We start from the raw sequence: 20232 nt of genomic DNA, 5'->3' as shown, positions 1-20232 counted from the left end.
CTTATTCAGTTGGGTTTCTAGAAGACTTAATTCGAATCTGTCACTTTATTACGATTTGATATAAGAGGTAAACCCACTTATCTGGTGATCGGTGTCTCATGATAAAAAATTAATTTTCAGACCACAAAATTCAACGAATTGCATACAATTGTCAAAGTATTGTTTTCTTGTGTATACGTACCTTTCTTTGTGTCGCACGTAAAATATTTTTCATCTTTCTGACCATCTACACATATCGTATACACACACGTTTGTACCAATCCGGTTCTCACGATATCAAGAGGTCGTCGATCGTACACCTACGATGTGGGTTTTCTGCAAACCCGTACAAATATACTGGTTGTAAGTATGGCATTGGCGTACGGTCCTCCAGACTTTTACGTATCAGATAAAAACTCATCTTCCTACTCGATCGCCACCACCTTCGCTTCTTTCGATTATTACAACGCTTTGCAGGAATTTGTATACGAATAATCATCATTATCTTCTGTCTATTCTTCACTTCGAATCAACCAATCTATGTATTTTTCAAGTTAATGAAAAACAAACACAAGGCATATTTCAAAAAAAAAAAAAAAAGAAACCACTTACGTATCCATGTACACAAATAATAGAAAATCTCTTACGTTAAATCCATCTATTCTTTGAAACACGCCTGTCCTACGCATTAGCTATCACGAGACAAAATGAAACAAAGGAATGTATATTTTTCAACAGTATTTTCATCGTGAATAATAAGCGTTGGTGGTAGACACGTATTTTTATATACTATAGGTATATGTAAGTATAAATAATCCGTGACGCGCCTTGTCGTAAGCAACCTGATTCCGCCATACCTAGCCGCGTAAATCAACAACGCTTTTACGCAAGTTCGATCTCGCACATGCATTTTTCAAACAAGAACGAAAGATTCAAAGTTTAATAATCATAATGAGAAATTACGATAATATTTCATATATTTTCATACAAGTCACATTGTCTACAATAATAATAATAATCATAATAAAAATAAATTCTGTTGCTAACATATCAATTGCCTCGGAAGCATTGAGTATAGTTTTTCCGTTCACATCTGATTCGTTGCCTGACAGAAGATCAATACGTGTAAAAAAAAAAAAAAACGGCATATAAAATTAAAAACCGACTGTACTGTAAGAGTGAAACTAACGTAGTAAATATCATATTATTCATTTTACATACGAAATGCAAATATTGACACTCCATTTCTCCGAATCGGTCATGTAACAAAATCTAAATTAACAGTTTATCAGGGTATAACTAAAAACGCTCTCATTTAGAAATAAGTATAATTTAGAATTCCATTCGTATAGTATCAAACCACTTGAAATTCGAAGGAAAAAAAAAACATGTCCTAACGCCTCCGAGGAACACCCTTCCTCTGTCTATTTCTAAATGACAGCATCAAATAAATTATATATTCCTACTTCAAGCAGGGACCAAACCTGTACGGAGAAAGTATTAACGATAAATAAATTAAAATTTGTGCAGAATACATAATTGGGTAGATATTTTTTTTCATCCAGCTCCAATGACACTCGATGTTATCTTCGAACAAGAAGCATACAGCGTTTGATTGTTGGACGGAAACCAAGTAAAATGCGTGTAACTTTTAGCTAGTTTTGGTCCCTGGACAAAATATCATTGGAGTTCTCGGTTGACAACCCTTGCTGCCATGTATGTTTGTGTGTATACATACATATATATAGACGTATATATGTAATAGTGTGTCCGAGAAAATTCATAAATTACTGAACAGTGATATTAAATATATTTTGATGTTTTTATAACCAACGATTGAATAAATAGAGATACTCTACTTTTCCTCCAACTCTGTGTGTTGGACCATTTCAAAGTCACGACCTGTATTCGACTTTTCACTCTCTGAACCCTCCTCGCTTACCTCTTCTTCCCCATCCCTCTCACCGTCACCATTTCTCCCCAAATTCTCTATCGCCTCCTCTTCTTCTTCGCCACTCTTAGCGTCGTTCCCCTCATCCTCCGTTGCGGGACTTTCCCTGTAAAACCGCAGCAACGCGAGTGAAAATATGACTCAATTGGCTCATTGCGATATACTATATTACTTCAACAAAATGCGGCATCTTGTGTAAATGTGTTCAAAGAGATACTTACCCTGGTGCCAAAGGTGTCTCTTCGCTATCCGAATCCTTGTCTTTCTTACGTTTCTTCTTTTTACTTGATTTTTTGTCTCCGTCAGAAGAAGGTCCGCAATACTCATACTGTAACAATTATTTTAAAACAATAAAATAAATACCAAAAATGGCAAACAGGTCTCTGAATATTTTTAAACACTGACTTGATACAGCGGCCAGAACGATGCAAAGAACCCGACATCTTCGGCCAGGTTTGGCAGAAGCCAAAGATGATGCCTGCCCAGGGTAAGTACCCAAAGCAGGCAAAATACGATGACTCTGATAACTGCCAGTGCCAATATGAAAACCAGAAATCCAGCTGCGGTAACACTGATGTAGTAGACTCCTTGCCGGATCGAAGGAGGCCACAACGGGAAGAGACATACTCCTATTGTCCCCAAAACAACAAGCGTACCGATGAGCCAGTAATAAACAGGTATGGGATCGTAGATCCAGACGTAAGCGTCATTGCTGTCGGCAAAATACTGATCCAAGTGCATTTCCAGGCGTACCTGAAAGTCCCAAAATTTAAGAAACATGAACGTACAATAAAAAAAAAAAAAAATTGTATCTGTCAGTACCTTTGGCTTTTTCTTCAGCTCCTTTTTTTCCTCCTGTTTGTCATCGTTGTCTTTAGGATCCGCAGCATCCTTTTCTTTACCTTCATCTTTCTCAAGAGATTTTTTGTCCTCCTTGGATTCCGGCTTCCCATTATCCTTACCCTTTTTCTTAGCTCCTCTAATTTTGCTCAACTCCTGTTCAGATAGCACAACTTTTTTGGCTCGATGAAAGAACTTGTGTTTCAGCATCGAATCGAGAAAGCTTGTGATCTGCTCGCGCGTTTCAAAGAGTGTTTTATTCCAAGGAGATTTCTCAAGTAGGGCATCGACAGCCCGTGTACCAGTAAAGTACTGTACATTGTGATTCAGGAATTTTGTCTTTTTTGACGGGACATTGCTCCGTATCCATTTGGCAACTGCATATTCTTCCTTGGATGGTTTTTCTAGAACTTCTTCAGCCTCGGGATGAGCTATTTCCTGGAAGAAGACAAAGGTCAGTGATCTCTGATTAGATTCCAAAGTTTGTCAAGCATGACAACTTCATAAACATGAGTATCATCTATATTCATTATAAATCATGCTTAGAGCCAGCATGTTCTACGTCTGCATGTCATAGCACACGTCATCGTCAGGCACGTATACGGAAGATAATTTTAATAAATCTCCTACAAGTCTTTCGACGATGAAACGACATAACGTATGAATGGCTGAATCGGTTTTGGCGCAATTCAACGTTTGTCAATGATGATCATTACCACAATTAATTTACAATAATTGACATTTAATCACATATGTGTTACTTACGTCTTTGCGCTTCCTGTTTTTCCGTCGTTCCGCCATGTTGTAAATTTACCGCTACACAATATTTAGCGGATCGAGTTTTGACTGCTACTGCTAAGTCCGTGGCTACTGCTGATGGCTACTGCTACAGTCGCAACGATGATTATCATTCACGTAGTTCTTGATATCCCCACAGCATCGCCACTGTGTGAAATACATTGGTGGCGCCAGCTGACGACACAATTTTCAAACAACCATTATTATAGTATCACTATTATCATTTGAGGGCCCGATAGAGGTTGTATAAAGTAAGGCGAAGCACATAGTCTTTGATTCGTATGAACAGCACATGGAAACTGGAACAATTTTTTTTCATAATACAGTAATAAGACTTGAAGACTGATAAACCTGTGAAAATACCTATATTGTTTTCAACCATCCAATGTATATATATATATATATATTATAAAACAGTCTTAGATAGTAATCTCCACATACTATTGCATAGGGAATTCAAAGATGAAAATGTAATGTAATTGTAACGAAATACATTAGAGGAAATTATCGTTTCTTAAGAAATATGCGATATGGAGGAGAGGAATGTAAGGTTGATTCTGTACAAACCAATCATGAGATTTTCCTCACTTAGAATTATTTGCGTAGTTGCAACGTATACTGGTCTCAAGAATTCGATGTCTACCACATCCTACACAATCACGCAAAACTTAAAGTTTTTTTTCATTCGGTTTTACGAGTAGACTACCGCCTACATAGAAATTCCTAATAGTTCCATTTTATTGCGCCGTTTTTATCGAGCTCAATCTGGCCGGTAGCAAGAAGCTTCAAAGCTTTCGGGAATAGACGGTGTTCGGCAATTTTGACTCGTTCTTGAAGAGTTTCTACTGTATCTCCGGGCAGCACTGGAACCGCTTCCTGTTCTATTATCGCTCCAGAGTCTATGTCAACCTGGAAAAAAACGAGTTGGAATTTTCAGTAAAAGAACAGCGAGGTCAGAAATAGATGAGTAATGCCAGTTGTATGTTCTCCGAAACCTCAACAAAGTGGACGGTGCATCCCGAGAGTCGAACTCCAGCGGCGAGTGCGTCCCTGTGCGCGTGGGCGCCTTTGAAAGCGGGCAACAAAGCCGGGTGGACGTTCAGCATTGCGCCTCTCCATCGTATGACAAATTCTGCAGATAGAATGCGCATAAATCCGGCCAAGCATATGAGGTCAACGTTCGCGGAACGGAGCGCGGCATCCATGTCGGAATCGAAGGCCTCGCGGCTGGGGTAGTCGGTATGTTTGAAAACCTGTTGAGAACAAAGATGCGAAATAAATGAGGCATTTCATTATTTCAGAGCATGATCTTCAACTCTGAACCTTTGTTTTGATTCCAGCTCGTTCCGCTCGTCTCAATCCCTCGACATTGGACTTGTTCGATATAACTAAAACAATTTCGGCACCTATTCGTTGCATTGGATCAAGCGTCGCATCGATCAGCGCTTGCAGATTCGTACCGCTACCAGATATCAAAACGCCGACCTTTTTCAAAGGCCTTTTCAGCGTCTTAACGAGCGAGGGGACGTGTCGTCTCATTCCAGAGTCCATTACTGCATCGAAATTATTCACCACCACTCGTTGTTGACCTGTATTAGTTCGGAAAATCGACGAGTACGTTTGAATATTCAGTTTAATTTCCTATGATTTTTCCAATTCTAGGCTTACCACTGTTGTGCGAGTTGACGACACCGATAACTGAGGGTTTCTCATTTTCTAAGAGCTTTAGGATTTTGTCCTTGTTCTCTGGAGAGCCGATGAGAATTGCGCCGATGCCGCAATTAAACGTTCTTAGCATTTCCGATCTACTAATACCTCCTATAGTTAATTTTAAAAATGTAAACCATGTTTCCTTCTTCACGGCGTGGAAATCTGAAGTAAGCATACTCACCATTAACGGCAAGCCAACTGAAGATGGGTTGAATTTTCCACTTTGATGCGTCCAAGCAGACACCTGTTCCATGCGGTAAAACTCTAGGAATGTTATCGGTTAATCCACCCCCGGTAATATGAGCGAATGCCTTGATCAAGCCCGACTTCAAAGCCGGCATAACGCCCTTCACGTATATTTTCGTTGGCTCCAGTAACTCTTCACCTGGAATTTTGTTGATACCCATTAATTGGTATTTTTTTCACAAGGTTAAAAAAATAGTAAAAAGATTGTTTTCTAACCCACCAATCGTTTTTCCGGACTCAGAGAACGGCGCTGTGTCCGAATACGTTTTATCGGCCAGTCTTAGAACACTTCTAACCAGACTAAATCCATTACTGTGTACACCGCTGGATGATAATCCAAAAACTAGGTCGCCAGGTCGAATATCACTCATGCGAGGCAGTAACTCAGTCCTCTCTACCGCGCCGACAGCGAATCCGGCTAAATCGTATTCGCCGTCAGCGTACATGTCCGGCATTTCCGCAGTCTCACCGCCGACCTGAAAAAATATTGGTAATTTTATCGTTGATGTATGATACCAACAGATATCGACATGGTTTCGGATAACGTTAATTACCAGTGTACATCCAGCTCTCTGACAACCTTCTGCCACACCAGCAACTACTTTTGTGGCGGTGTCAAGGTCCAATTTACTGCAGGCGAAGTAATCTAGAAAGAAAAGGGGTTCTGCGCCATGTGCCAATACATCGTTAACACACATTGCGACCAAATCAATTCCGACAGTGTCGTGCTTCTTGCAGGTGATGGCAATCTAGTAAATAACATTGCAGAAATCCTTAGTATACAGCAAGATCCCAAGATTATCATAATTTCAGGCAAATTCACATGAAATTTCTCATAAGACTGGCATCTTTACTCACTTTTAATTTGGTTCCAACGCCGTCAGTTCCAGAGACAAGAAGCGGGTCATTGTAACCTGCCGCCTTGGTGTCAAAAAGTCCACCAAATCCGCCAATTGAACCTAACGCACCGCTTCGTTTAGTTGCAGCAACAAGTGGCTTAATAGCAGAAACCAACGAGTCACCAGCCTCTATATCTACTCCGCTAGTTTTGTACGACAACTTGCCTCCACGCAATATAGACCTGTGTATAAAAAAGTAGAATGAAATGTTTCGGTAATTCTGTACAGGGACGATTGGGGACAGTTATTTGCTACAAACATATCTCACCTAGAGATACCTTTGTGTGCAATGTCGGTTCTGAATTGCTTTCCTTCGAAAGAAATTTCATCAGCTGCCGCAGTGGCTTGGGCAGCTGCTCGTGCCAATGATGAGGCCAAACTCACTGTGATTAGGACCCTTCCGCCTGTTGAGAATGGAACATAGAATCAAATTGAAGCACAAACGATTTGATCAATCAAGCTCATTTTAGTTACCATTGGTAAGCAATTCTCCGTTAGATGAAAGCTTGGTGCCGCTGTGGAATACGAAATGATCGGGTTTCAGAGACACTTTGTCAATGCCAGTAATGACTTGTCCTTTCGACGAAGTTTCTGGATACCCGCGCGATGCTAGAATAACACCAACAGCGGAAACACCTGTTTCCCAAGAAATTAGAGAGCTTGATAAGGTTCCTTCACAGCAAGCCTGAGTTAGATCAAAAAGTGAGTAATTATAAGTTGGAGATCATTTAACGCAGCATAGAATTAATCATGTAATTTGTATGGTACCTTCATTGCTAGGAACAAGTCAGACTTCAGTAGTGGCAGTATTACTTGCGTTTCAGGGTCTCCAAATCGACAATTGAATTCTAGAACCTTGGGACCATCCTTGGTCAATATCAAGCCAGCATAAAGTACTCCTAAAACAAGTGAACAAAAATATAGTATGGTTACAGTTTCCACAATGGTGAAAATTGAACCGACGAGAGAGAAACCTAAAAAATAAAACTTGACACGTTTGGTAGCACCAAAAATTATTGGTTACTACTTATACGTACCAACAAACGGTATATTTTCAGCACGCAAGCCATCAACGGTTGCCTGTAAGACCTTATGTTCAATGATTTTGGCATCTTCATCACTTAAAAGTGGACAGGGACAGTAAGCACCCATTCCACCTGTGTTCAAGCCAGTGTCGTTGTTGAATATCCGTTTATGATCCTGCGCAGACATCATGGGTACGACGGTTTTTCCTTACAGAAGAACAGAAATATTATAAATTATGGAAATAATTTTTGCCATGCTTGATAGCACATACTTCAGAGTGAAGTATAACAGAACTTCAATTATAGTCGTTACTATTACCATCTGTGAACGCCAATACGGACACTTCTTCTCCTAAAAGTATTTCTTCAACGATGACAACTTCTCCGGCGGTACCAAACTTTTTCTTGACTAAAATATCATTGATCGCTTCACAAGCTTCTGATTTTGCTGATGCTACAACTACCCCTTTACCAGCAGCAAGACCCGCGGCTTTAACAACCAGAGCAGGAAACTCGGACCTGGGTTAAGGGAAAGAATCATTTGCAAGGAAAGGTAAACATCGCTTTCAGTCAGGGGAAAGAAATTCGATCACAGCACACCTCTAGTTTGTTTTTCTATTTAATTGGAGTAGATAATTCTAGTTTTGGATTACCTACCGATTAACAAAATCTTTTGCCGCTTCAGCGTCGGTAAATCCTTTCCATCTTGCCGTTGGTATTTTGTGCCTGTCCATAAAAAGTTTTGACCAATTTTTATCAGCCTCAATTTTAGCAGCCTCCTTCTGTGGACCGAAACACATTACCCCAGCAGCTTTTAATTCGTCGCTCAGGCCATTTGCCAATGGATCCTCCGGGCCCACTACTACCAAGCTGACACCTTGTTTCTTGCTCCATTCCGCTATCTCCTATATAATAAACGATTAGTTGGTACTACCTATCCAAAGAGATAGGAATCAGAATTATCCTATTGATGAAATATCTTTGACAGATAAATAGTTAAAGACTGGGACAAATACCTTATTATTTTTCACATTTAATGGGACAGAAGTCACTTTATCCAGTTGCGTCGCTCCAGGGTTCTCTGATGCCAGATAAACCCAGTCCACCTAAAAAGTAGCACAAAATGAGTCTTGGTTATCTGCTAGAGTAAGGGTAAATAATTGCGGTGTTTTACATAAGAAGTATACGGCTTCACACCGCGACTAACTACCAAAGCACAATAATCTCTCATAAAAGTGAAGGAAAGAAATTTTTCATTCAAATACGTGACTAAGAACCTATCCAGCTAGCAGCAATTCAGACCTGAAATAAATTCAACAATATGACACTCGCCTGATCGGATTGAGCCAATTTCCAACAAATAGCGTGTTCTCTGCCTCCGCCGCCTACGACGAGAACAGAATGCCGGGCCATCCTCGAAGAGTATCAGAATAATCAGAGGTTCGGCGTGTGAAAGAAGTTGGAACTGACGATTAAATATGCACTCGTGTCGATGGTGAACGTTCCAAAGGATCAGTTGCACTGAATCGAGGTGACGAGCCTTAAGTAATAGCCGGCTCGTTATGAATTAACTTGTATATCCTATCTCGTTGGGCGCGCGAGCGAAACTCGCGAAGATCTGTGACCGTGTAAGCATCTGTGGCGTAGCAAACGCCGTTTAGCCTCTCGACCTGGAACCGAGAGCAACGCGAAGAGGCGTAAACCAGCTATCAATGGAATAATATTCGCGGTCATAGGTCAATCGATCAATATGATCAACACCGAAGCCGACCTCTTCCTTTATTATTTTCATAAGATATTGTTGATAATTCCTCGTGGGGGTCATTTTGAAACATGTGCGATAAACTTGTTGCTCAGCTACCAGATAAAGCGCAGAATCTCACGACCCTATGAACCGCGTGTTAAACTTGTTACGATTAATAGTGTTGCCAACTTTCGAATTTAATTATTCCACGCAGTGAATTATTCTGAGTTTCAAACGATGGGTTCCAAACTGCGAAATCATTTGACATCACCGAATGCGTTAACTGAGGATATGTTGTCCTAAAGAGTTAAAGGCTATATTAACAATAGCAATGATGACGAAAATCTGGAAATTTTATCTTGCAAATGTTAAAGATGACATATATTTGAAATCCGAATGGTTGGCAACCTTGTCGGTCTTTAAGCCCGCGATCTACAAATTGGAAACTAAGACTACGAGGAGCTAATACGACGTGTTTTTTAATTTTGACCCGAAACACGAAACTTGTTCAATTTTCGAAGTTACCGGTGCCTGTAAAACTGAAACGAATCAAATCTGTTATGAGCGTTTTTTAAAACTGTTGTAGGAGCCGTACACTTATTGTTGTATTGACAGCGAAGCATGATTATAGCGAATTGAATAATGTTTACAAGATCAATAGGGCATTTCACGTGCGTCATATTTATTCCGATTTGATCACTGTACATATTTATGTCGTGATACATCATAAAGCAATCCGTAGATTTTACACAAAATATGTGTAACCCTAAAATGTATGCACGAAGTATCTTGAAAATTTCTTTTGATCTTTTTTTTGATTAGTTTCACGATTGTTTTTTGTTGTTTCGTCACTCGCACGTCGAATGCTACATGCAATATTATGAATCTATTACAAGTCGTTGCACTGTTGATTAACCTTTCCCTCGAATTTCCCCGATTAAAACTGTAATTCGTTACTGGCGCTTGTTGAAACGTCCAGCTTTTGTTCATCAAGTTGATGGCGGATGAAACGTGGTATAATTAACAAATCGTAATATGTCAATGAGAAATCTGGCAAAGTGCCCGTTTATATTTATAATAAATTGATTAGAAGAAAAGAAAAAAATTAAAAATAAGTTGAAACTTGACCGCGTTTTTTCGTCGGGCATGTTTTTACTTCGCCCGGCGACAAGGGGCCCTATCGGACTCTTAAAAAATCGATTAATCAACGTTGCGAAAATATCACGATCATTGGCGGACAAAAAAACCAAACCGAGCAGCTCGGAACGAGATCACGACTGCGGACCACAGAAAAAATTTGTTAGTATATCAAGTACACAACTCTCACGGCGATCGTTAGACGATTTAATAAAAATTTAACAGATTTAACGAAAGTCAAGTGGTCTGTTCAATTCATAAGGCAAAACCTAGGATAAAGATAATCCGCATCTATCGATGGAACCCTCACGAGCCGGGAACGAAACCCTACATGCAGCAGTACGAAATCGACATGAACAAGTGCGGTACAATGATTCTGGACGCCCTGCAATTAATAAAAGCGGAGTACGACCCGACCCTAACTTTTCGAAAATCATGTCGCGAGGGAATATGCGGTAGCTGCTCGATGAACATCAACGGGGTGAACACCCTGGCCTGTCTAACGTAAATCTTAACAGTAACGACAGCCCGGTGGTATTGGGATAAAACGTATCAGCATAATTTACGTAGTAGCAGAACGAATTGATCGATCAAAGAATAATATTTCCGTAACAGGAAACTCGACGACAATTCATCGAAACCGGCGATTATCTATCCCCTGCCCCACATGTACGTAATTCGGGACTTGGTGCCGGATCTTTCGCACTTTTTGAAACAGTACAAAATGATAGAACCTTGGCTGAAACGGCGGGGCGAGGATCAGTACATCGGGTATCGCCAGACGCTGCAAAGTCAGCGTGACAGAAACAAACTGGACGGTTTGTACGAGTGCGTGATGTGCGGATGCTGCACCTACTCGTGTCCGCCTTATTGGTGGCTCGGCGACAAGTATCTCGGACCTGCGGTCCTGATGCAGGTCAGATAATCGCATGATTGAAAGGAAGAGGCTGAGAAGAACGCGAGTTAATTCGGATGAAAATTTTACAGGCATACAGGTGGATCATCGATTCAAGGGACTTTGAGCACGAGGAACGGCTCGCGAAGCTTCGGGATTTTTATTCGGTTTTTCGCTGCCACACTATTTTCAATTGCACTAAATCGTGTCCGAAGGTACGGACGTATAAGTATAGGTGCAGGTTGATTTTTTACGCATGACGGACTTCTTCTTATACGATAATTATTCATTTCCTCAGGGATTGAATCCCGGCAAAGCGATTGCCCAGATAAAACGGCTACTTGCCGGTCTTACGAAAAAAGAAAAACCAGACATGCAGACGCCGCTGCCGGATCCGTGCGCTGGACCCCCCCCAAACGCCAATCCCCATGCCGAAAAATGAATTGATGTATGTATAATATATAATCGAACATATTTATATGTGGTAATAATTATTCACCCTATACTTCCCTCATACCATAACGTTGTTGTCACCGTGGGACGTGATTTTGAATACAAAATTCTTTTCTACGTTAACACGTTGTTTACTTTTACATATTTTTCTCACAATTACGAGGATAATTTTTCATTCAAGATTAACGAGAAATATTTTCAACGAGAATAACCGTACGAAATGCTTCGTTATTTTCACCTAAAAATAGTCTTATAATCGTTTATTTAATTATAGATATGAAAATAATATAATTAAAAAAAAGTGATAATTATCGTTTAGAGCTATATATTGCTTCACTGAAAGCACGACTTAACACTCAAGTAATATTGTATTTATCAGGTATTTTTAACAGAGTTTAGAAAGACTCGCGTCAGCACGAGTATAACAAGTGAAGAAAAAAAACCTACGTCAACTTGTCTTTGTACTGTATTAGCCATTGATTGGGGCTACGTCTATTACTTATCCCCATGATTTGTCATCACATCAAAACATTTTGAGGACTACAAACAAAAAATGTTAGGGACTAGCTCCTTCATTCTAACACTGTAACACTTAAAGTTTTCTTTTCGAACTTTCATTCCATTCGGAACAATGTGTCTTCCGTGTAACTAGTACAATTTTTAACACAACAGTTGGAGATCACGCGAAAAATCAAGTTAAAAAAAAAAAAAAATAGAAAGTCTTCACCGTTTGTTCATATTATTTACACGTCTGACTAGGTACGACTTCGATCACAGCGTTTAAGCTTAAGGATAATACTTTTGTTTTGTTCGATCTTTGATTCTATTTTACTTGTAAAATTAGTTTTGCATAAGTAGAGAAAAAAGCTACACCTTTTTGATACCCTGATCATTGGTCGGTCCACAACTTTACATAAACGAGGAAACTTACTAAGTGAAACGATAAATTCCTAAATCATAATTATTCCGCGCAACGACCCACCATGGCTGTTACACGTTGATCTGGTACGTAAGTTTAATTACTAAGTATTTTGAACAAGGTACTCAGTCACTCTACGCGCGCCCTCTTCAACGCGGCAGTCGGTGGTTCTATTCTTTGTCGTCTGAGACCTGCTGTAGCCTTAAGCCTAGATGCGTGTACAACCGCTGATGCAACTCCTGAAGTTGATGGCACAGAAAACGGTACAAGATTTTCGTTGTATTCGTCATCTTCGTTCATTAGTTCGCTAACAATGCTTCTCACTTCCCTGTCCAGCAGCCATGGATGGCGTACGACATCCTGAATGGTGATCCGTTTACTCGGATCTACAGTCAGCATACGCTGAATCTGAAATGGATTTTATCAAATGAGAAATAATTTTAAAAGCCAGGAGATTTTTATTGCTTTTTCGAAGGTATTGACATACGAGGTCGATGGCACGCAAGGAAACCTTCTTAAACCGCTCTCTCGGGAATGAGTAAATTCCTTGAACAATTTGATGCTGCAATGATATATCTTTGGCATTACTGATGAATGGTACCAGCCCACTTAAACAACAGTACAGAATTACGCCCAAACTCCATACGTCTACCTAAAATGTAAAAAGTATTGTCAGAGAGTTGTTCCGCCCTTTGCAACTTGTGTGTGATAGACAGCAGAGAGAGATTAAAAAATCTAAAAATTTTACGGTAAAGAATGTAATTACTTCAAACATTTTGATTCAGGAGTTATTTTGTTATTTCTCTTTTCATTAACACATGTTTATGAAAAATTTAAATACGTAACTATTCAGCAAATGAACATAAAATTCTTGGCAATTACTCACCTGGTTTGTGTACGACCCTTTTCCGTGCGTCAATAATACTTCAGGAGCCACGTATAGTGGAGTGCCACAAAAAGTGCGCATCATAGTCTGAGTGTCGACCAGCTTTGACAGACCGAAATCTGTCACTTTAACCAGTGTTATTTCAGCGTTAGTAGCCAACAGTATATTTTCTGGCTGTGAAAAAAAAAGAACAAAATTTATGTAGATATAAAATATATGAGAAGAAATAGATTTGCGTGCCTGGAGTCCGATTCGCGTGTTATAATACCTTCAAGTCTCTGTGGGTTATCCCGCGTTGGTGTAGATAGTGAACGGCGAGAACGACCTGGTAGAATATTACTTTGGCAATTCTTTCGCTCAATCCAGAACGTTCCTTACGAATCCTATCAAATAGTTCACCACCCTCCATCAGCTCAAGGACAATATAAACCGACGACGGGGTGTCTAGGATTTCTTCCATCCTTATTATGCAAGGCTGCGAAGTGTCCAAGAAGTGTTGATGAAATTTATTATAACAGGCAAATAATTCTTACAAAAAAGATGTAATTACTCACATGCCTCAAGGCCTTGAGTATGTGAACCTCATTGAGGATCTTCCCTGGATCGTTGAACGGATTCCCTCCATCACAGCCATGAAATTTATTCTTAGCGATAGTCTTGAGCGCAAACTTTTTGCACCCGACTTTAGTATAGATCATTTTCACCTCACCGCACACACCAGAACCAAGCGTTCTTGATACAGCGTACTTGCATTTCAATTCTGGAGGCAGGATACTATTTTCTGATCCGCTGATACTCATAAAAGTATAAACTGTAAGCGAGAAGAGGAATAATGGATTTGCTTCTGTGACTTTAAATAATTTCACTCATAAGCTTGTACCTTTTTTCTCAGCCTGAGCCAGCCCGATTACGTCACCGTGTTCTAGAATAATTCGTTTTCCTTTTCCCACAAGGAGCTTATTAACAAATGTACCGTTGTGGCTTGTGTCCTCCAGGTAAACCACCATGTCATTCGTTCCAGGGCTAACAATTACCCTTGTTATTCGAAAGTGCAGCTTGCTAATAACACCCCACCATTTTTTACTGTCAAGATGTTGTTCCGTCAGGCATATGTTGCAATGTGCCGCACGGCCCAATGTGTACTCATTCATAGTCATTTCTGAAACAAAGAATTTTAAAAATACTGTACGAGTATTGAACTCTTCCATCAATTACACAAAAACATTTCTGGATACTGGTGCTCGTCCAGTTGAGTTGGAGGTAGAAATTATAGCCAGGCTCTGCAAGATCAATGTGCGACTTTAATCTCCTTTTCCATACGAAATTTGACTACTCACCGACTCTCTGCAACCTGTCACTGCTCGGGTAAAGCATTCCCCATATCTTCTGGGAACCTTGGGACCGTGGTTCCTGTTCCTGGCTCTGCGGGGTCAAGATGTCGGCATTTTGGGTGTCCGGTAAGGTAAGCGGTAATTGATCCTCTGCAGCCATTGCGATAACCTTTCTGCTGATTCGGCCCGACCGTCAAAGGCACCAACAGGTCGGAGGTGAGCGAGAACAACAGCGTTTAACTTACGGACACGTGACCGGCTCGAGAGGTTATATTTGTGGCTACAATTCCAAAATCAAAATCTCAAACATATAAATCGAAGTTCGGCAAAGCCAAGTTCGAATACCAAACTATTGGCAAGCTTCAATACGACAATAGACAATGGCAAATAGCGATTTCGAATGAAAAATATGTGTGCATATTTACCATTTAAGTGTAGATAAATTACGACGTGGTACAGACGATTCTTCTCTGACATGAAATTATTTGGAGGACATTCGCCTGTCGCTGTTTTCGCTTGGGCGTCGAAATAACAAGCTTGAAATCATAGGGTCTCTTCCTTTTTTCTTCTCACCGTTTCAGTTTACATATTTCTTACATTTCAGTGTCCCTCTCACAATCAAAGCTTCCATTGTCAACAAATGGATGAATGCGGACCAGGCGAATGGGATTGGAAAATTGAAAGCTTTTACTCGTATATGATTGGCTCGTTTCTCGAGTTGTATATGTGTTGAACGTAATTATTGGCTCATAGTACCACGCGCAAGGAATTGTGGGCGGGTACAATTTTCAAAATAGTAGAATTGCGCGCCACGAACGTTGCCTGCATGCATGAAGGAAACACGAGCGTAAACTCATGCATGCGTTTAGTTTTTTTCAAATAAATATCAGTAACTACAGGGTGGTTCGAGAAAGTTACAAAAAAATGTATAAAATTAGATGTGTGATAATCATCAAACGCTAAGGATCGATCGCGTAATGTGATGAAAAACAATTTAATCACATGGTTTAACATCATAAATAAACAATGCTTATACATTATATCAACATAAATAACAAAACTTATACATTATATCCACGAGGCCGTAATTTCACGTATCCATTCCAAGTAGGGGGATATTTTTACGTATACAGCCGGATAGCCTGAGGGCGTGCAGCCATAGGTCCACGACACGAATCCCATGGCAGTGTCCACGGCGAACGAAGGGTGAAGGTCCCTATAAAAGAAGGGCCCTCCTTCGTCTCCGCGGCATGCCCTACGATCAAGTTTCATTTGAGAATCGGTCCTCGCCTCTGTTTTCGCTTCGTCGTTGGTAGATAAAGCGCAGAATTGATATTCCTCGTGAATGGTCAGGTGCCAAGGTGCGTATATTTCGCGGCAGAGATCTCCGTCGATGATCGTAACTTCGGCGCTTCGCAAAACATCGGGTTGTATCACCGTCTGCGAAACTTCACCCCATCCGACGACAACACCGCGAGTCCCTGATGTAGACTCAGCACTTGACCTCGCTAGCCCGATTGGCTGAATTGTATTTGAAAATTCAAACGGACTTCTCACCTGTACAAATAAAATAATGACCAAGGCGTTATACGACCTTAATTTTTCGAGCATTTCGTTTACATTTTAAACATTTATGCCCGTTTCCTCCGACACGGTTTAAACGGCGTTCAATTTTTTGTTTATAGTTTGAAGACAGGCTGAACTTACATTAAACTTAGATTAACGTTGGAGGAATCAGGCCTTAATAGCAAAGAATTGGCTCTAATTGTGCCAAAATCTAAAGCTGCTGTATCTCACCTTGACCAAGGCGACGTCGTGTATCAGAGAATCATCCGGGGCGTAATCGGGATGAATGACGATCTGACCGATGAAGTACTGGGTGCCTCCTTGGCGCAAATTGTTTGTCCCAGCCAGCCAATAGTAGCGTCCCACATCTTGAACGGCGCTTAATTGTGAAAATACAGATAGTTATCGTGATTGCTGGAATCGAAATTTAAACCCTCGTATACGCCTGGTATATATTATATTATATATTATACGTTTGGTACAACGTAGTAGGACCTGTGGAGGACTAACCTTATATTGAAACGAGAACGTATTCTAGACCTAAACTTGTCCGATATTTCCGTTTCTCCCACGTTTAGGTTCAAAGTTGGACATCTTTGAAAACTCTACAGGTCTTCTGTAGCTTCAGGACCTCTACGGATCCTCTATATCCTAAAGATCTCTACAGGTCCTTTACCATAGAATGTGCAATTTCAGTCATTGAATATTAAGATCAGTACTTGAATTAGATTTCGATATTTAGATTGATCGACATGTGGTTACTGATACCAAGTGTTAATCATAGTATCAATTATTATACTTTCGTAACCTTGGTCCCGTATCGCATCTAATTATTCAGAGTAAGCGGAATAATATAATCACCAATCTAGATACTACTGCAGTAGGTTTGAGGACCTCAAGACATTGAACAGGCTCTCATATGAAAGGAGTATCACATAGAGTACCAGAATAGGTAATAATACGTGTAAGATCTACCAGGGGTCCAACTATGAAAAATATAGCTCTCTCAAGGTTCTGAATAGAGCGTGAGGACCGAAAAGTCTCAAATGAGATTCTGCTGAGTACCTGCAGGCTTACGGTAGAGTCTAGATTTTGACTCGGGTGCACTTACTCGTAGAGTATACGGATTTATATCATTAAAATATGCGTTATACTCACTCCTCGACACAATGGGCAGCAGTGATAACCCAGCTTTCAGTGACAACGAATCCGGCGCAGTAGTGCAAATGGTAAACGTTTGCCCAGGAGGTCAGTCCCAGAGATAGAATGAAGGAGAATTCCCCGAGGGTCGTCGATTCGCCCGCAGCTATACGACTGCTTCCAAAACCCGTTGACGCAAACTGCAGGACGATCAGCAGCTGTAAAGCAAAGAACGTACAAGCTCGAATCTCCATTACGATAAAGTGGCTGAACTGTTAATCGTTGCATGCCCCAAAAAAATCATTTGTCGATCTTATCGCGGGGGTTTAACCAATCACACCGTTAATGTGATCGAACAGAGAAGAATCCCGCTTTGATAAATCGCCGGATTACACGCGTATCGCGCTAGGTACAAATATCTTAGCTATACGGTTTGCAAGAAGCTGTCTAGACACAATTAACTAATTTTCAACGTTTTCGATTAAAAAAACTTGAATTTGAACATCGAAAACTATATTTTGTTAACTGCACGAATAAGAGAAGTGTTAAGGCTGCTGTGATCCATACTTATAAAATGGAAAACTGCTGACAATATTTAGGATCTGGAATTCCTTGTTCTCCGTACATCCTGCCGCAGGATGGTCCCTTAACCCTGGTGCCTGTAGATATAAGTTGACATCAAGCCGTGTCCCGCAGGTTTTATTACCACGGAGCCTGCGGGCAGACATTGTAATGTATACAGCGTTCCAGGAACCCTAAAAGTTCGTACGGTCGAAAGTAAGACGGGCATATATGCGATCAGCGGGGAGACCAACCGGTTTTGGCTATCTCGTTGCCGCTCAGCGCGGGCGTTGCCCGTTTCCCAATTCTCAGCTAAGTATACTTATTCACGGGAGGATTGAGCAGCTGCACGGCACGGCACAGAACGGAACGGAACGTGGCTCTTGGCTAGTTGCAGCATCGTCGGGGCCCCGGTATATCATTTTTTGGTCCTTGACCCTGACCGTCCTTCGTGCAGCGTACTAACGCATTTTTTTTAATTACATGTGTACACGGGCATATAGCTGCGGAGCATAATCGCATATGGACGCATCGCGTCGATGCCATGCACGCGCGATACCGCAAGCCCCGTAATTATACGCTATATTATTACTCGCACGCCTGTATGTGCAGCGAATAAACGGCATCAATCTTTCCGTCAGTTTCTCCTTTCATCCTATCCCCCCGCTATGCATAATAATTTTTTATGGTATCAGTAAGGTGTCGCACGCGTACATCGTATACACATAACGTACGTTATATTATTAATCGGCTAATAGTACACGGGTAGGTATAAGGCCACTTAGACGCCTGGCGTCTTAGCCTAGCTCTATTATAATATAAATGCTCGACGGCGTGATATAAAAGTTTAATGGAAGAAGGCAATATAATAAGAAATCTTTACCTACTTACCTATTTTTTTTCTTCATCTCTCTTTCCTTAACTATAATTCTTTATCCTTTATCTCCCCTGCCCCTTTCCTCCTTTTCCAACTCGCTTTAGACATAAACAGTATAATATAATTGATGCGACGCGACTTACTTTTCAACATTGATGAACCGCGACCGTGTAATAGTTTCGCTACTCGCCTTTCCACGGTAAAGTGAAACCAGCTCAGAATACGTCGCGTGAATCTGCACCATGAATTATATCCGCGAATTCGTTGTACGGGTTTCGTTGCGGCGGATTCCGTGTTCGAATTTCTTCTCAATCTCATGCGATACACCTGTAATAAATAAAAAAATTAAAAAATACTTGACGAAATAAACGCAGCAGGCATCAGCCGGCAGGCAAAGCAAACGGTTGGAAGTACGTTATGGCACTACCTGACTACAGCAGCTCGTGCAATAGCGCAGCGGTGCAAGCCGCGATACCCGGAATACGAATAATTCTACAGCATACACGAATATGTGTAAAAACCCCGCAGAGGAGGCGAGGTGTGCACGCACATAGTAGGTGCGTGCTACGTATACCACGGTGCGGAATAGCCCGTAACCGCTTTATCCTCCACCTTTGTTATGCCCGTCGGTTGCAGGAGAAAGCTGCAACGGACTGCCGGGGTGTGGCCATTGTCCCTCGTCTCGGGCGCCTGGCACCCGTGCTGCCGCATGCTTTTTTTGAGTTCTACTGCATTTTTTTCTCCATCTGCCCCCCCTTTTCTTTCACTTAACCACGGTATGCGTGGTACGAGAACGTCATCAATGGGACACGCAGGTAAGCTCGAAATTGAACGTCGAGAAAACTCGATCTGCATATCTTTCTCCACGCTTAGGAAATTTCCTAGCGTGATCCAGCCACCCCCGCTTTACTCGGCGATTCCTCTTCGCCTGTGCCGCGATTCCAACTCCCAACTCGACACGCGTCGGAATTTCTCGCCCGAAGGACGGACACGGCGGGGGAGGAAGCAGGGAGCGGCGAGTCGGCGACGGCTCGGACCCAGTGCTGGTCCTGACTCCTGGTTAGTCCTGCCCTCGTCGTCTGACGGCCGCGGTCCTCCTGGTTAATCGGCGTCGCTGACTTCTTCAGTCAACTCTTCCGCGGTGTCATGCGTGGATCTACTGATCATACCACACTTGTATACTTAGTTGAAATACTAAATGTATAAGAAATTTAATACTTACATTATACACGCGTATAACGTGTCTTGCCAGCCGACGACTGGGTATGTTAGGTG

General features: G+C 41.2%; 5 protein-coding genes across 5 annotated transcripts; 1 reads left to right on the top strand and 4 right to left on the bottom strand.

Annotated features, from left to right (window-relative positions):
* Positions 1-938: 938 nt before the first annotated feature.
* LOC124305204 (translocation protein SEC62) lies at positions 939-3778 on the bottom strand. The gene is made up of 5 exons (XM_046764340.1): positions 3536-3778; positions 2753-3208; positions 2336-2683; positions 2152-2258; positions 939-2036 (listed from the first exon to the last, which is right to left on the bottom strand). The coding sequence occupies exons 1-5, from the start codon at positions 3569-3571 to the stop codon at positions 1835-1837; spliced, it is 1149 nt and encodes a 382-aa protein (XP_046620296.1). The 5' UTR covers positions 3572-3778; the 3' UTR covers positions 939-1834.
* Positions 3779-3916: 138 nt separating this feature from the next.
* On the bottom strand, positions 3917-9190 carry LOC124305194 (trifunctional purine biosynthetic protein adenosine-3). Its single transcript, XM_046764323.1, has 16 exons — positions 8781-9190; positions 8465-8554; positions 8106-8353; positions 7768-7967; positions 7461-7655; positions 7192-7322; positions 6898-7108; positions 6692-6827; positions 6383-6605; positions 6079-6273; positions 5745-6000; positions 5460-5663; positions 5237-5386; positions 4892-5157; positions 4564-4821; positions 3917-4477 (listed from the first exon to the last, which is right to left on the bottom strand). Exons 1-16 carry the CDS (start codon positions 8859-8861, stop codon positions 4292-4294), a joined length of 3030 nt encoding a protein of 1009 aa, XP_046620279.1. The 5' UTR covers positions 8862-9190; the 3' UTR covers positions 3917-4291.
* A 915-nt stretch (positions 9191-10105) lies between these two features.
* Positions 10106-11771, top strand: LOC124305206 (succinate dehydrogenase [ubiquinone] iron-sulfur subunit, mitochondrial-like). Its single transcript, XM_046764343.1, has 5 exons — positions 10106-10491; positions 10592-10833; positions 10945-11245; positions 11317-11439; positions 11523-11771. The coding sequence occupies exons 1-5, from the start codon at positions 10339-10341 to the stop codon at positions 11664-11666; spliced, it is 963 nt and encodes a 320-aa protein (XP_046620299.1). The 5' UTR covers positions 10106-10338; the 3' UTR covers positions 11667-11771.
* LOC124305199 (ovarian-specific serine/threonine-protein kinase Lok) lies at positions 11698-15421 on the bottom strand. Its single transcript, XM_046764332.1, has 8 exons — positions 15239-15421; positions 14820-15093; positions 14363-14641; positions 14037-14293; positions 13751-13957; positions 13483-13656; positions 13084-13248; positions 11698-13004 (listed from the first exon to the last, which is right to left on the bottom strand). Exons 2-8 carry the CDS (start codon positions 14971-14973, stop codon positions 12726-12728), a joined length of 1515 nt encoding a protein of 504 aa, XP_046620288.1. The 5' UTR covers positions 14974-15093; positions 15239-15421; the 3' UTR covers positions 11698-12725.
* A 334-nt stretch (positions 15422-15755) lies between these two features.
* Positions 15756-19898, bottom strand: LOC124305205 (trypsin-like). The gene is made up of 6 exons (XM_046764342.1): positions 19385-19898; positions 19101-19284; positions 18122-18233; positions 17538-17737; positions 16611-16758; positions 15756-16370 (listed from the first exon to the last, which is right to left on the bottom strand). The coding sequence occupies exons 2-6, from the start codon at positions 19199-19201 to the stop codon at positions 15882-15884; spliced, it is 1050 nt and encodes a 349-aa protein (XP_046620298.1). The 5' UTR covers positions 19202-19284; positions 19385-19898; the 3' UTR covers positions 15756-15881.
* Between the last annotated feature and the right edge of the window lie 334 nt (positions 19899-20232).

The sequence above is a fragment of the Neodiprion virginianus genome, chromosome 5, assembly GCF_021901495.1.
Source record: "Neodiprion virginianus isolate iyNeoVirg1 chromosome 5, iyNeoVirg1.1, whole genome shotgun sequence".
Classification (NCBI taxonomy): domain Eukaryota; kingdom Metazoa; phylum Arthropoda; class Insecta; order Hymenoptera; family Diprionidae; genus Neodiprion; species Neodiprion virginianus.
Note: the sequence above shows the minus strand (reverse complement) of the source record. Positions and strands in the feature narration are given on the sequence as shown.

What these genes read in the sequence shown, in the direction of transcription:
- LOC124305194 (XM_046764323.1), bottom strand. Translation starts at nt 8,861, where the DNA reads ATGGCCCGGCATTCTGTTCTCGTCGTAGGCGGCGGAGGCAGAGAACAC. An exon ending in GCAAAAGATTTTGTTAATCG is followed by an intron (nt 7,968 to 8,105) that starts GTAGGTAATCCA and finishes CCCTTAACCCAG; the next exon opens with GTCCGAGTTTCCTGCTCTGG. An exon ending in AGAGAGCTGGATGTACACTG is followed by an intron (nt 6,001 to 6,078) that starts GTAATTAACGTT and finishes ATATTTTTTCAG; the next exon opens with GTCGGCGGTGAGACTGCGGA.
- LOC124305199 (XM_046764332.1), bottom strand. Translation starts at nt 14,973, where the DNA reads ATGGCTGCAGAGGATCAATTACCGCTTACCTTACCGGACACCCAAAAT. An exon ending in TGACAGGTTGCAGAGAGTCG is followed by an intron (nt 14,642 to 14,819) that starts GTGAGTAGTCAA and finishes TCTTTGTTTCAG; the next exon opens with AAATGACTATGAATGAGTAC. An exon ending in GGCTCAGGCTGAGAAAAAAG is followed by an intron (nt 14,294 to 14,362) that starts GTACAAGCTTAT and finishes TCTCGCTTACAG; the next exon opens with TTTATACTTTTATGAGTATC.
- LOC124305206 (XM_046764343.1), top strand. Translation starts at nt 10,339, where the DNA reads ATGTTTTTACTTCGCCCGGCGACAAGGGGCCCTATCGGACTCTTAAAA. An exon ending in AACACCCTGGCCTGTCTAAC is followed by an intron (nt 10,834 to 10,944) that starts GTAAATCTTAAC and finishes TTTCCGTAACAG; the next exon opens with GAAACTCGACGACAATTCAT. An exon ending in GCACTAAATCGTGTCCGAAG is followed by an intron (nt 11,440 to 11,522) that starts GTACGGACGTAT and finishes TCATTTCCTCAG; the next exon opens with GGATTGAATCCCGGCAAAGC.
- LOC124305205 (XM_046764342.1), bottom strand. Translation starts at nt 19,201, where the DNA reads ATGGTGCAGATTCACGCGACGTATTCTGAGCTGGTTTCACTTTACCGT. An exon ending in CGGAGAACAAGGAATTCCAG is followed by an intron (nt 17,738 to 18,121) that starts ATCCTAAATATT and finishes TTTGCTTTACAG; the next exon opens with CTGCTGATCGTCCTGCAGTT. An exon ending in ACGACGTCGCCTTGGTCAAG is followed by an intron (nt 16,371 to 16,610) that starts GTGAGATACAGC and finishes TTATTTGTACAG; the next exon opens with GTGAGAAGTCCGTTTGAATT.
- LOC124305204 (XM_046764340.1), bottom strand. Translation starts at nt 3,571, where the DNA reads ATGGCGGAACGACGGAAAAACAGGAAGCGCAAAGAC. An exon ending in AAAACAGGAAGCGCAAAGAC is followed by an intron (nt 3,209 to 3,535) that starts GTAAGTAACACA and finishes GTCTTCTTCCAG; the next exon opens with GAAATAGCTCATCCCGAGGC. An exon ending in CGTTCTGGCCGCTGTATCAA is followed by an intron (nt 2,259 to 2,335) that starts GTCAGTGTTTAA and finishes TAATTGTTACAG; the next exon opens with TATGAGTATTGCGGACCTTC.